Source organism: Trametes versicolor, assembly GCF_000271585.1.
Source record: "Trametes versicolor FP-101664 SS1 unplaced genomic scaffold TRAVEscaffold_11, whole genome shotgun sequence".
NCBI classification, from domain to species: Eukaryota; Fungi; Basidiomycota; class Agaricomycetes; order Polyporales; family Polyporaceae; genus Trametes; species Trametes versicolor.
The window spans coordinates 505,926-519,180 of record NW_007360331.1 but is presented as its reverse complement, the minus strand read 5'-3'; the positions used below and the strand labels follow the sequence as shown (position 1 = coordinate 519,180).

Genomic DNA, 13,255 nt, shown 5'->3' with positions numbered 1-13,255 from the left:
CATACATGACAACTTGAAGACAGAGAGACGCACCGCAGTCAGACTCATGCACATCAAACTCGACGTCGCCATCGATGGGCGTGAGACGCGTAATGTTCGTGCTGGTGAACCACTGATACAAATCACAGCCCAGTTAGCACACGGTTGACCACCACAGAAGACGGAGCGCCACGTACGATGAAGTGGCCGAACTGACGGTCGCCGAAGTTCACCTGCACGCGGCCGTTCTGGGAGTTGAAGTTCTGGCCGGCGACGAAGACCGCCTGGCGCTGCGGCGGGATCGTGATGCTGACCATCTTCGACAGCGTGCTGCTTGTCGTGCTCGAGTCGGAGACGCCGCCCCCGATACTGAGCCCTCCGACCTCGATGCCGATGTTGGCGTCCACCGTCGTGGTCTCGGACACCTCGGTAGAGCCGCCGACCATGAGGGTGACGGGTGTCGAACCACCGCCACAGCTGCGAATAGTTGCCTCGGGTTAGCAAGCGAGTGACTGGACGTAGAGAGTGACGCACTTGAGCTGGGGATCGCCGACAACAACGAACTTGCGGACGCTAGGGTTCGCAATGGGGCTGTCCTGTGATCAGGCTCATCGTGAGCCCGTGCAGTCATTGGGTGTAAATATTGACATCACGTACAAGGGTGCAACGATCCGCGCTCTCGAATTTGCTCGAGCCAGGGCCTCCAGGGCAGGAGTCGAACAGGTCCTGGTCATTGAAGTCCTGGCGCGGGTAGTGCTGCGGGAAGGCAAGTGCGTAGCTGAGAACGGAGAGAACGATGAAGGAAGTGGCGAACATGGTGAACTTGAGATAGGAAGGCGACCGCACGCAGTGCAATGAGCTGGAAGGAAAGTGAAAGAGGGGTGAGACTCGCAGAGTGCTGAGGATCTCAGTGATTTCTATGTCCCCTTTATACTTCGCATAGTGTAGCTCATGGGCTACGCGAACCGCTGTTATCGGCTTGCGTGGGACCAGGATCTCACATAGTTGTCCTCCGGCATTTTTGGTTGTAGTGGCGGAAGAAACGGCAGAGCCTCCGCCCACGGCTGCTGCCCGTTGCGAGGTGTTGCAAGTCGTCGATACGGGATGCGAGGCCAGTACATCTAGGGCGATCACTGTATTGTGATCCAGCGAACGCCGTCTGAATGCCAAGTCTAACCTTGCAGGCCTAGAGGAACACAATGAGCGGTGCCCAGACGCAGGGCGGCGTGATACGGCACAACCTGTTGGAAAGTCGAGATGGGCTACAAATTGGGGGTGCTTGATAATGTGGTGGGAACAGCTGCCTGAACAGTCTGTGGGTAGCTTGGACATGTGGCGTAGATCCGGTAGGCAATGCTCCAGCAGCTGGCGAGATAGGTACGGTGTCAGAGCAGCATCGGTAGCGCGAGAACTCACAAATGACGCACCGGCATAGAGCTGTGGTGATGCGGAACACGCCAGGCTCGCAGTGGCCTGATAACTTAATGCCCGCAGCCAAAGTTCAACTAGTCTCCCCTTTCTATCTCTCGCGGATTGAACGCGTATACTCAATACCTCTCCGGTCACCAACGCCATGAGCGAGGCCGTCGAGCTCAAAGCCGACGTTGGCGTCGATTGTCGTCTTCGTTGACACTGTCTTCTCGCCGCCGAGGGTGACGGTGATCGGGTCCGTGCCGCCTCCTCAACTATAGGAGAGTAAGTACGTGCGTTCCTGAGAGTGCATCCGAGTCGTGGATGCTGTGCAGGCGTCCGGGGGGCAGTCGCGCGTCAATGAATCGCCTGGCGTGTTCGACGAACACGAAGAGCGAGATGATGCCGAAGATGTCGTATGCGGATGTCATGGCGATGGTGCGGAAGCAGGCGGTTTGGAAGAATGGAGCTCAAGTGCGCAAGTGAGGCCTTCGCGGTGCGAGCTGGACCCCGGAGGGAGGAGATTACAAGGGCGGAAGATACGAGCAAGCAAGCAAAGGATGCGGGGGCCTGCTATTACATATACGCTGTGCGGACACCTCGTGTTGATTCCAAGGACCTGTGCGCTTGTATGAGTGCATATGCCGTAAGATTCAGAGCGAGGGCGATGCACGTCAGAACCCAGCGGGAATATTTGCAGAAGATGAAGGTCCAAGGACGACTTATCCACAGACGAGACGTCCGTTTACCAATACCCCTTGGGAATAGGATCTTCGGGTTTCCCAGCCCAAGTTAACTTGGATCCCTTGCGCAATGGTACACGAGCAGCGCGTTCCTAAGTTGTACAACATACGTATTCCCTGAGAGTTCGGATAAGTAAATCGTCTGTGTGCTAGCGAAGGAGTCCGAGAAGTTACTTGCCTATCACCAGAACAATGACTCCGCCGCTTTGACGGCATGCCAGTATGATTAATCCATCGGTGTCATGCAAGTTGCTTGGAGTCGCGACAGGGTTGAGTTGAACGTTGAACGACGACGAACGACTCAACGACTCGAGAAAGCCGTGCGCGGCTAAAGCTCTCTAAAAGCTCTTCCAATGCAGAACGTCACACGGCGTCACATTCTCGCGGCCAGCGCCGAGGTGACGTCATCCCTCTTCCTCAGGGCTCGAGCGCCTAGCCCTGCCAGGTATTTCGACTTCTTGGATGCTTGGAGAACTCTGGGTGAGAACGCTGTCGACCTCGACCACGATGTCGTGTGCTGCGGTAGTCGCCTCTGCACCTCGTACCTCTCCCAATGACCATGGATAGCCTAGACACCAATCCCCAGCTCACCGCGGAATTTGTCAAGTTCCTGAATGCACAACTGCAAGATTGCGGGGACCAGCTGCAACGATTGAACGAGGTAAGACTCGCTGCAGGCATGCTGGTGACGAGAGCCAGGTGTTATGGATGCAATAACATGCATGATTCCTAATATACGCCATTGAGCACTCGTTCCGGCCTGGTAGAGTGTGTACCATGCGATGCAGCTCACCGGGATCATCCTTCAACTTCCAGGAGAATGTTTCCCTCAGGCAGACCCTTCAAGAAAGCGCACCGCAACTTGGCGGCATCTCTGGCCCTACGGACGATCAGGTGCGTCATTCTTTCTCGACAAATCACGATCTTCGTACCAACCTCGAAGTGGGAAGACCATTTCTAGTCTGAACGTCGAGATAGCGACGCTGAAAGATGAGCTGGCCGCATTACAAAGAACCGCCGAGGACCATCGCAAGGATGCCGCGACGTGGCGCGAACGCCTGAGCAAGGGGCGCGCGCGCTCGGAGACGCAGCGCTCGGTGAGCCCGTTTGATGCCCATTTGTTTGATGAGTTTGTGGGGGAGGACACGGCGTCATCGGCGTTGCGGAAGCGCGCGAGGGAGGAGGAGGAGGAGGCGGGGCCGTCAAAGGTGCGGAGGGTGGACGACCTGCTGAACGATGGGTGGTTTTGAAGTCGAGGGCTGGGATGGGTCAGTGGTCTTTGCGGCGTTGTGTGCATGCGCTGACGTTTGGGAGAGCAGGAGCCCGGCGACGCATCTGAATGTACAGTCAAATGTATATGTATCTCTTGTGACTGCCCGCCTTGCGTCGTATGGCTTGAGCTCGACGGCTATCTCTTCACGGCAGGCTCTGGCTAGTCTCGCGCCCCGCACAGGGAGGTATCCATATAGGGAGCAGGGCGCCTCGCGGAGCCCAATCCCAGCGGGAGGTATATATACGAGGTGCGGCGCCTTTTCCCTCCTCACACTCGACCATCGCCACCTCCCTCCGTTTAGCCACCACAACCCGACTACCCAAACACCCAACCGCCATGACCACTACTACCACGGCCCCCTCGCCCATCCCCCTCGCCCCTGCTACCATTATCGAGATGGCCGCTCTGAGCCCAGCTGATACCGCCGTGGTTATGCCCTGCCACCGGCCCATTCACGACAACGACAGTAGCACTTGTCAATCATTCAACTGTCTAGGGCGTGGCCCCGAGGACCTGACACACGACGACCCGACGACTCCGCTCTTCGAACGCCTCGACGTGCTGGATGAACTGGAGAACACTCCTGCGATTGAGAAGGAGCGGCGCGAGGTCAGGAACCGGTTGATTGTAATGGTGGCCTGGGTACGTCCCTTCGCGACCCGCTCGTGGGCTGTTCCGGGCGCGATTCTGACGGCGCATGCATTATAGTGTGCGGGGCCTGAATACTGGGAGGGGTATTGGCGTGCGATGGGGTTTCCGTGCGCTCCGAGGCCTCCTCCTGAGGGGGTGCAAAGCCTCGCGGATATGGATTATAAATATGATGAAGACGAGAACATGGACGCCGCTCCAGCGGAAGGGGCTTCGACGCTAAGCGAGGGGGAAGTCGGCTTGAATATCCGCGCTATGGAGGTCGAACCCCTGGACGAAGAAGACTCGGCCAAAGTGGAGGCGATGCTGGAGTGCGTCGCGGGTGGGAAAGACGAGTGAAGGAAGCATGTGGAGCTGGAAGATACCTTGGGGGTTGGATGTATAGTTCACGGACTCGGGAGGATATGGTTTCCGTTTGTTTCTGTACAAGACTGGCGGTCATGGACTCGGACGTTGTATGATACTGGCACCGATCAAGACTACTTGTAATTCTATTCAGCACCCTACGACCAGAGACCTCTCTACATTGTACAGACCGTATCATCCGTGGCTAAGTTCGTTCGTGTTGCTCGACGCGTCGATACGCGACGCGTGCATAGGCCACATGATCGCGGTTAAGCCTGGGAATTTCCGTCCGTCCCGGCAAGCCGCGCGGCAACGAATTCTCTTTGTCTTCCCGGCCATTGTCGTCCACTCTCATGCGCCCAATGGACGCTATGTTCCCTTATCAGGTAATGTGTATTCTACCTAGCGTCTCGCTCTAAAGCGAGCGTTCAATTCACGAGAGTCCGAGGTGGGGCGGAAACTTGAACAGCGGTGGACAAAGTGGCGCTGGAAGATTTAGCCACACCATGCGCCGCTATTGTCGTCGTTATCCCACCTACTCACTGATGATTTTGAAAGCTCCTATCCCAGCCACAATGGCATGTCGCGGTGCGCTGAAACGGTACACTTGGGAGTAGTATAAAACGCGCTCCATTGAATGTCGCGAACCTAGACGCCGTAACGACCTTTCGTTCTCCTTCAGTGCGTTCCCGTAAGGATTGAAGGCAGCAAACGACTGCACCGTGTCTTTGGCGAGGTCAGTGCCCATATATACTCGTCTTCACTCACCTTCAGCACACCACAACTATCCTTCACACATGATGCCTTCCCGCGATCGGAAAACCGGCCGTTTTCGGGCAGCAGCCCGTCGTTCCCACAAGCCCCAGAGCCGTGCCAAACCGCAGGATGAAGGGGAGGAGAACACCGAGGAGACGCGCCGGGACACCGTTCAAAACGGGAAGCCCAACGACACGAAGAGGAAGACCTCGGAGGCACAGCAGCGACAGGGCCCGGATAGCAAGCGGCGAGAGACTACAGCGGATCAAGACTCGAATGCGTTGATCAACTCATTCCAGGTCGCTCAACACGCCAGAGAAACGTCCCCGGGTCCGTCGACACGTCCCATACAGCCAATTATGCTTGGAAAATGGGCTGAAGCAACGCCCTTCGATCCTCCAAAGGACGACCGGTCAGGCCTTTCTATCCAGCACCGCCGAGCCGTTCAGCGTAACCTACAAACTGCTTCTCAAGCGCCGATGCCTCGAACATCGACTTCCTCGCTATCAATGGCACTGGGCGGTCCGGCGTACCATCAGCAGACCACACAGCGCGGTACCTCAGAGCAGGCAGCACCGACCTGGTCGGCTTCGAAGTACCCCGGAGGCATCACGCCCCCGTTCCCGACCTCGACCAACCAGCTCGAAGCAACGCACGTAAGTTCCTTGCCCAGAGAGCCACAGCCCAACCCTTTCCTATCGCAGCCCGTGGCAAGCACGTACCGGCATGCATCGCCGCGGCGGACTTCCGAACAGGAGGAGCACATGATGGAGAGGCAGCGCATGCTCCGCCAGCGGAACGTCGACAGGGACGACCCGCGACTCCGGCAGACGGTGGTCGACGCCCCTGTCCCGTTCTTGGCGTCGCCTACGCAAAGGGTGGCAAGCAACAGCCGCGGCCTGACTCAGGCTGGCAGGTTCGCAGCGCCTTCAGCGGGGGCAGGGGCGTACGGAGAAAATAAGCCCACTCCGTCTGGGGTTCTTCGGCAAAGGGCAAACCTTGCCCCAGTAAACCCCGTCCGGAAGCCCGGTTATCTGCCTCCGCGGATCGCGGGCTCTGAAAAGTAAGATTTGTTCTTATCTATATCTCCTCCACCCCGCTCACTTTGTATGTGTGGTAGTCGGCGCTCAAGCCTAGGGAGTGCGGTGCGCCTCGTGCAGTTTCAAGAAGGCACAACGAGGGACACGAATGGCCAGCAGTCCGGATCGAGGGAGACGTTGTGGCCTGGAGAACCTCCGGCCTCCATGGCGCAGCCATTGACCGAAGCACCATACTCCTTAGGCGGCGGGTCAGGATGGCTGAACGAGCTACGCCGTCGCGAAGCTGCCGCGCGAGAGATGCAATGGGACAGGACGCCACTTGCAAGCACTTCTGCTTCTGCAAGAGCCTCGAGCACGGGCACGCAGAATGGTGAAAGCGCTGGCGGGTCTGTGCAAGGGTGGACTCATGGGACCGGTACCACAGTCGCGAACACGGCACACGGGGACGATTTTGAGGACTTCACGAACGCGCTGATTGAGTATGAGCAGACAAGCGGGAAAACAGTTTCGCCCGGAGGACTTCAGTACTCGAGCGCCATGGCGCAGCCACTGCCCTCATCCTCGTACTTCGCCCGGTCGGACGCGGGTTCACCGTCGAGCGACGCAGGCACTTACACAGACGCCACACAAGAGAAGCAATGGGCTGACACGCCAGACGCAAGCTTCACTTCCGCCCTGGCGAGCTCAAACAACGTCGCACCGCCACTGGACGCCCACATGTCGGCACCCTCGTCTTCGTCCTTGGACCCAAGCCAGAGCTTGGGCACCGAAATCACACTCGACGCGGTCCAAGAAGCATTCGCGCGCAGAAGGGCGTGGCAGCCGGAAGCGGACATGTTCGCGGGCCACTGCTGGCTAGGATTTGTAGGGGAGGATGGGTTCATCCGCTCGTTCGACCCTCCACGGCCTTGCGACGGCACGTGCGAGAGTCATCGTATCCTGAAGCAGGGGCTGGGAGAATACCGTTGATCTGCTGTCGCATGCACTTTTGAGCCGTTGATAATTCGCTGTCGTCGTCTTCAAGTTGCTGGTAATTCGCTCTCGCTGTCGTCGCTTTCAAGCAGAAGTTGTTGATGTAGTACGCGTGGGGAAGTGCTCACTGGCTTGATGCACCTACCCTGGACCTCAATGTAAATAGAACAAATACATATACACTATCATCCACGAAAACCTACACCTCTGGCAGCCGCAGCGTCGGGTTCGGAGGCACATCAGACGGTGCGTGTACTCTCACGTACCGTTCGGTTCGTCCTCCCGTGAGGCCGGAGACAAAGGGGCCGCGATGAGTTTCCATGCCACTACTGGGAAATGACATGGAATTATTCTGTCAGAGGAATAATACCCGCCCCTCCCGGTCCCGGGTCGCTGCGACCCAGCGCGCCTGGTGCCCCCAACGCACTTGACGCGACGCGTGTTTAAGCCACGTGATCGTGGCCACACTATCGTTCTCGGGAATTCCCGTCCGCCTACACGGCGCCTGTGCGCTGAGCTCTTTGTCTCCGACCAACATGGTCTCCGAGAGCGTCTGGGGGGCGCATGCGTATTCTCTCTGGGAAGTGTTGCCAAGCCCACCGTGGACATATGTTTGACCCACAAGGCTCTGCTGGAGGTACTAGTTGCTGCCCTGGCGAAAACTCCGGTAGACAAAGTGACTCTGCGACGCTCTGGCAACGCCATGCTCCGCTATTGTCATCGTGGTCACTGCGTATCCGCCGACGCGCTCCAAGGTCCTTTTCCCGATTCTCGCTACAATAATGGCTCGCTGGCTGCTCGACACGGCGTACAGAGACGCGGTATAAAACACGCAGTCGATTGTCGCGAACCTTTGGCGGCCTTTCGTTCTTCGTCCGACATGTTTCCTTAAAGATTGAACTTGGTAGACGGCAGCACAGTGTGCTGGAAGGCGGTACGTGCTCATATATACCCGCTTACACTGATCTTCAGCGCGCCACAGTTACCTTTGACCATGTTGCCAAATGATGAGGAGAAGAAGACTCCGAAGTCGAAGGAAGGCCAACGCAGAAGACCGGGCGGTAAGAAGGGCAAGAAGACAGCAGTGAAGCCGGAACCAAGTGCATCCCCGAGCTTGTCCAGTGCTGCTGAGGAATTGCCGCAGCCCCCTGCTCGATACTTCCCGACTCCAAGGAATGCGTCTGCGGGTCCATCAACACGACCGGTGAAGCTGGACGCGTACGAAGAACCTGGTCCATCGACGCGACCTGTGAAGACGGAAGCGTACGAGGGACCGCAGGCTGCTCCCTTGCTCTTCCTACCGGAGGGCGCGCCCTCGAGTTCTCTCCAGCATCCCAACGTAGCTGCCGCTCTACATGCTCCACAGATTTCCCGTAATGCTCCCCATAACGCACCAAGCTCTCAAGCTACGACTTTCACGCAACCACAGCTCACGCTCACGCCACACGCCCCTCCAACGCACACCATGCAGCAACTCATGTATCTTGCCAATCTCCCTGCACCCGCAGGACCGCCCCGACCGCCGTCGCAGCCCCTCTCACCTCTCCCGCTCCCACCGCTGCTGAACTGGCCCTCCTTCGGGCAACAACGGAGGCTCGAAGAGCTGCACCGCCGACCGCCTGATCTCCCGCCCCCGCCTGTCCCTTTCTTGCTTCGCCCTCCTCAGGCTCCACCACAGTTCACAGGTGTTCCCCGGCCGAGGCCGTTGCCGCGCGCGGTGCTCCCGCTAACTCGCCTGCAGAGGGAGCATGCCGCTCAGATGCGCAGGTTACGTATGCAGAAGGCTGGCATGGGAATGGGGCCCCCGCCGGTGCCGGGCACGCGAGGCCAATCTGCAGGCAGCAACAACTTCAACGGGAATAACAGCAGCATGATTGGTCTAATGCCAGCACCGCCCAGCACGGGTGTAGGTGCTCACGCGCAAGGGCAGCTTGGCCCCATCCCGCCCTGGGGGTCGGGACAGACTGCGCGCGGGGTCTACAACTCCGCTGCAACAGCATCCGCGCACTCTCGCACTCCTGCAAATTGGCCTGCAGTCGGCACGCGCCCCGGGGATGGCGACGCCGCCGCGGCTGCTCGGTACGCCACTGTCCTGCCCACGTCCAATCCTCTCATCTTCTTACTTCACCCATACTGTATTATGTAGGTGGGCCGCGGCGAATGCGCGGTACTCCGAGCACGAAAGGAGAATGGTAATGCGTACGCACACGCAGAGTTACATGGCGCCGCTGCCGGCAGGACTCCCTTACTCCATGGCACGGCCGTCTTTTCACGCGCCGTACTTTCCCGGGGGCGCAGGACCGCCGCCGACTCGGAGCGGGGTAGGCATGCATGGTCCATCTGCTATACAAGGAACTCGGGGGGTGAGAGCACCAGTCACGCACGCACCTGCTCCCGCGGGCGCGACGCCCCCTGTACCATATCAAGCTCCTCAATTGCCGGTCGCAGGCCCAAGCAACGTCGCCCCGCCGCAGAACGCCCGTACAGTGCCGGAACCCCCGTCGGCAGGCCCGAGCACGATGCCGGAACCCCCTGCTACAAACATAAGCTCGATCAGGGATCCCGAAAGAATCGCGTTCGAAGAGGCGGTCGAGCGCAGAAGGAATTGGAATCCGGAAGCCGACATGTTCGCGGGCCACTGCTGGTATGGGTATATGGGGGAGGACGGGTTCATCCACCCGTTCTACCCTCCACGGCCTTGCGACGGCCAGTGCGAGCATCACCGTGTCCTCAAGAACGGTCTGGGGGGGAATTAGTGGTTTGCTGTGGTCGCTTTCGCTTTAGAGCTGTTGATGATCCGTCGTTGTCGTTTTCGAGTTGTTGATGATCTGCTCTCGCTATCGTCGCTTTCGAGTTGTTGTTTTTGACAGAGTACGTGTGGGGTCGGAGCCCACTGGCTTGGCGCGCCTTCCCGGAACGCGGTTGTACAACACGTTGAATATACACATATACACTATCATACAGTGAAACTGACAAGTCCGATGCCCTCCACACGCCTGCTCCTACACATCTTGCGATGCTCACGTATTCCCGCCGTTGGTAGAAGGTGAAGTTGGGCTCCGGGACGCGGAGATGCCACTACGGCTCGCCTGGCATGTGTAAGTTGATTAGCAAGGTTATGTGTGCTACTGGAGTAGAGGATCGGGACCTCACCAAGTAGTACTGAACACCGCACAACCGCATCACCTCGTTCACGTTCCTCTCGCGAGAGTTTGAGACGATTGCGTCGGTGTGGCCATACTCGTGAAGAAGCCATACGGCGTCCTGTTCTGTGGGGAGACGCATGCGTGTTGAAGATTCAGGATGCCGTTGTTAGGTACAAGGCGCCTGAGGCGTACCTGTCATGTCGAACAACTGTCCGAGCGTCACAGGGAACTTCTCGCTGACGACGCCGTTCGGGGTGACCAGCGGGAACAGCTTCAACGCCGGGTTCATCGGGAGGGTAGAATTGTGCGCGATGCTTTCCCTGAGAGGCAGCGAAAACGAAGGGAACATGATGAGATTGCTTGGTGATATTTGCATATATAGACGCGGTATTTACGAATTGTGCAGCTCGGCCTCGAGTCGTGCGAGCTCCTCCTTGTGACTCCTCATCTCCTCCTGCAGGGCCTCTGGGAGCTGGAGTGGGAGCTGCTCGCGGACTTGCTCCTGGACGAGGTCGTCGATATTCTCCAAGACGCCGGCCTCGACTGAGAAAGGATGCTATGAGCGTCCGGCACCTCACGAATCTCTGAAGAGCCGGACGAACCGATCTGCGCGAAGCTCGCAACGAGTTCCTCCTCAAAGACTTGTCGTATAAGCTCTGTGGGGACGTGTATAAGCGTTAGTGTCCACTTTCAAAGTTGACCTGGGGACTAATTCGACGCACCGTTTATCTCTTCCACCTCCGCCGCCTGCTTCTCTTTCGAAGCCTTCAACTGCTGAGCGACCCTGCACCGTGCGGCTCAACGTTGGTCACGTTGCTAGATCATATCCACTAAAGGAGCTCGTACCCGCGGAGTTCTTGATTGAAGTGCTCTTCCGCATCTCTCTTTAAGTCCTGCATGGACCCTTGAGTTAAGGATTCAAGAGTCTCCTACAGCATATGGTATCAGTATCGACTGCATTCGCGAACACCGCACTTAGGAGACCCACCCTGAGATTGGTCAAAGACTGATTGACATTTGTAATCACATTAGCGGGAGCGGGGGGTTGATTGGACGTGGAGGCCATCGCGACGAGAGGACGAATGATTGTTGGCTAAATGAAGTCTCTGGTGCGGAGGGGCCGGTGGGCGAGATGAACTAGCACAGATAGACGATAGCTCCCCAGCTTCAGAGAGATATAGTCAGCTGCGGTACACGTCCTGCGGCAAGGTGGCATATAGAAGGGGAACCTACCGGTATCTATACACGAACCGCTGGTGTGGACATCACCGCCACCGGGCGGTTGCGCTGCGGTAGCTGGTCCTCTCACGCACCACGAGCACCTATTAGTCGCCGGGCGCATGCCGTCGGTGGATTTAGTTCGAGAGAAGCTTATGCCTGACGGGGGAGAGGGCCGCGGGATGCCGAGCTTCAGAACGCGGGGAACCTAGGCATAGCGCGCTCGTCAATCATTCAGACGCCCGGAATATCTGACGCCTCGATGCAGCGGAGCTCATGCGCACACCGCTCTTACGAATAGTGTGACACGCAGCATCTCCGTTCGCGACTCATATGAAATGGTGACAAATCCTCGCGCGGGCTTCGTCGGCTTCACGCCGCTGGAGTGCGATTCTGAACTGCGGGCGAGCGGGTCCCAGCGGCTTCGGTCGGCAAACCTGGGGCATCATATAAGCCATAATTCCTGCGCGAGGAGAACGACGTACATCTATCTTCGCAGCATCAGTACCGTCTGTCACCAGCAAAAAAACGACGATGTCTGCCTCAGCACCCACGCTCAACTACTACCACGTTTACGCGCAAGACCTGCCGAACGCCCAGCGGGCGAAGCATACTGAGGCGCATCTAGTGCAGAACACGCCCCTGATTCAAAGTGGGGTCATCAGTGAGTAGCACATCCCGTTTCGCTGTTCTTCTCAGGTATTTTGGATCGCGCTACCCGGGGCTTTATATATGTCCTAACGCACTGCTGAGAGGCGCACGAGATGACCTGTGATACCGCGACGGTCTGAGCGACTGCGACGGGTTAGAGAAGTAGACACTTACTTTATTCTTTCTAGGGGCCGGGGGCGGGCTGTTGCGCCCCGAATCCAACTCGTCGGATCCCGACGCACGGCAGAACATTGTCGGCTCTTTCATCATCATCCAAGCCGAGAGCATGGAGGCTGTATGGGAGATACTCAACAAGGAGATTTTCTACACGTCCGGCGAAGTGGTATGCAGTGTCTTTTATCGCCATCCGTATCCTGGAATGACTGACGCGGCGGGCGCTGGCGTAGTGGGATCGCGAAAAACTCTCCGTGGTGCCCGTGTACGTGCCCTTCAAGGAGGCGAAGTTTGAGTAGGGCAGAGGGTGCATGTATGATATCCTGGATGTGAAGAGTCGGTGTTAGTCATGCATAGATCTGGAGAAAGCGAACGTTGATATTAAAACTCACGAAGCTTCACCCGACGCGTGATGAGAGAATGCTTCGAGACCACGGTTGAGACATGCGTGAAGAGGCTTGTCAAAGTGGTTCATGGTTTCTAACAACGTGTGGAATTGAATTTTACAGCGTGGTCTCGTTGTCTTTCCTTCCTTCCCAAGACGCATATGCAGCGCCTTCGGGTTTAAATTTGGTTAGGTTTGTCAAAGACGAGCTAGAAGTAATCCCGTGTATTGCTGCTCCGATTATTTGACACGAAGTTTCGGTTTGATACGTACCCAAAATGTCGAGAGAGATAGACGGTGGTAGATAGACCGAGTTATTTACATCCTCATGGAAAGAGAGAGAGCCGTAATCGCGCATGTGCCATGCTGCCCGACCATTACGGGCGCTTCCTCTCCGGGATACACCGGGCGTGCGTGTGAAGTGGTTCGGCTATCATAGCGCTCTTCTTCACAACACGAGGTTCCCAAACTCTCGCTGATCTTGCTTGAATTCTGACCACGAACTCTCCAAAGAC

General features: G+C 57.5%; 7 protein-coding genes across 7 annotated transcripts; 5 read left to right on the top strand and 2 right to left on the bottom strand.

The window, feature by feature from the left end:
- Nucleotides 1-33: 33 nt before the first annotated feature.
- TRAVEDRAFT_51699 (uncharacterized protein) lies at nucleotides 34-795 on the bottom strand (the record flags this gene model as incomplete). The annotated part of the gene is made up of 4 exons (XM_008044526.1): nucleotides 34-112; nucleotides 177-456; nucleotides 514-575; nucleotides 637-795. Coding segments are annotated over 4 exons (580 nt in total), but the record flags the coding sequence as incomplete, so codon positions are not given.
- Nucleotides 796-2,691: 1,896 nt separating this feature from the next.
- On the top strand, nucleotides 2,692-3,382 carry TRAVEDRAFT_51698 (uncharacterized protein; the record flags this gene model as incomplete). Its single annotated transcript, XM_008044525.1, has 3 exons — nucleotides 2,692-2,793; nucleotides 2,949-3,026; nucleotides 3,083-3,382. 3 exons carry the CDS (start codon nucleotides 2,692-2,694, stop codon nucleotides 3,380-3,382), a joined length of 480 nt encoding a protein of 159 aa, XP_008042716.1.
- A 359-nt stretch (nucleotides 3,383-3,741) lies between these two features.
- TRAVEDRAFT_23212 (uncharacterized protein) lies at nucleotides 3,742-4,392 on the top strand (the record flags this gene model as incomplete). The annotated part of the gene is made up of 2 exons (XM_008044352.1): nucleotides 3,742-4,047; nucleotides 4,114-4,392. 2 exons carry the CDS (start codon nucleotides 3,742-3,744, stop codon nucleotides 4,390-4,392), a joined length of 585 nt encoding a protein of 194 aa, XP_008042543.1.
- An 806-nt stretch (nucleotides 4,393-5,198) lies between these two features.
- TRAVEDRAFT_51696 (uncharacterized protein) lies at nucleotides 5,199-7,163 on the top strand (the record flags this gene model as incomplete). Its single annotated transcript, XM_008044524.1, has 3 exons — nucleotides 5,199-6,217; nucleotides 6,275-6,564; nucleotides 6,619-7,163. 3 exons carry the CDS (start codon nucleotides 5,199-5,201, stop codon nucleotides 7,161-7,163), a joined length of 1,854 nt encoding a protein of 617 aa, XP_008042715.1.
- Nucleotides 7,164-8,160: 997 nt separating this feature from the next.
- TRAVEDRAFT_23210 (uncharacterized protein) lies at nucleotides 8,161-9,922 on the top strand (the record flags this gene model as incomplete). Its single annotated transcript, XM_008044351.1, has 2 exons — nucleotides 8,161-9,245; nucleotides 9,313-9,922. The coding sequence occupies 2 exons, from the start codon at nucleotides 8,161-8,163 to the stop codon at nucleotides 9,920-9,922; spliced, it is 1,695 nt and encodes a 564-aa protein (XP_008042542.1).
- A 264-nt stretch (nucleotides 9,923-10,186) lies between these two features.
- TRAVEDRAFT_51694 (uncharacterized protein) lies at nucleotides 10,187-11,378 on the bottom strand (the record flags this gene model as incomplete). Its single annotated transcript, XM_008044523.1, has 8 exons — nucleotides 10,187-10,255; nucleotides 10,320-10,435; nucleotides 10,505-10,632; nucleotides 10,708-10,855; nucleotides 10,915-10,968; nucleotides 11,035-11,096; nucleotides 11,159-11,241; nucleotides 11,301-11,378. The coding sequence occupies 8 exons, from the start codon at nucleotides 11,376-11,378 to the stop codon at nucleotides 10,187-10,189; spliced, it is 738 nt and encodes a 245-aa protein (XP_008042714.1).
- A 686-nt stretch (nucleotides 11,379-12,064) lies between these two features.
- On the top strand, nucleotides 12,065-12,654 carry TRAVEDRAFT_23208 (uncharacterized protein; the record flags this gene model as incomplete). Its single annotated transcript, XM_008044350.1, has 3 exons — nucleotides 12,065-12,194; nucleotides 12,370-12,524; nucleotides 12,589-12,654. The coding sequence occupies 3 exons, from the start codon at nucleotides 12,065-12,067 to the stop codon at nucleotides 12,652-12,654; spliced, it is 351 nt and encodes a 116-aa protein (XP_008042541.1).
- Nucleotides 12,655-13,255: the final 601 nt, after the last annotated feature.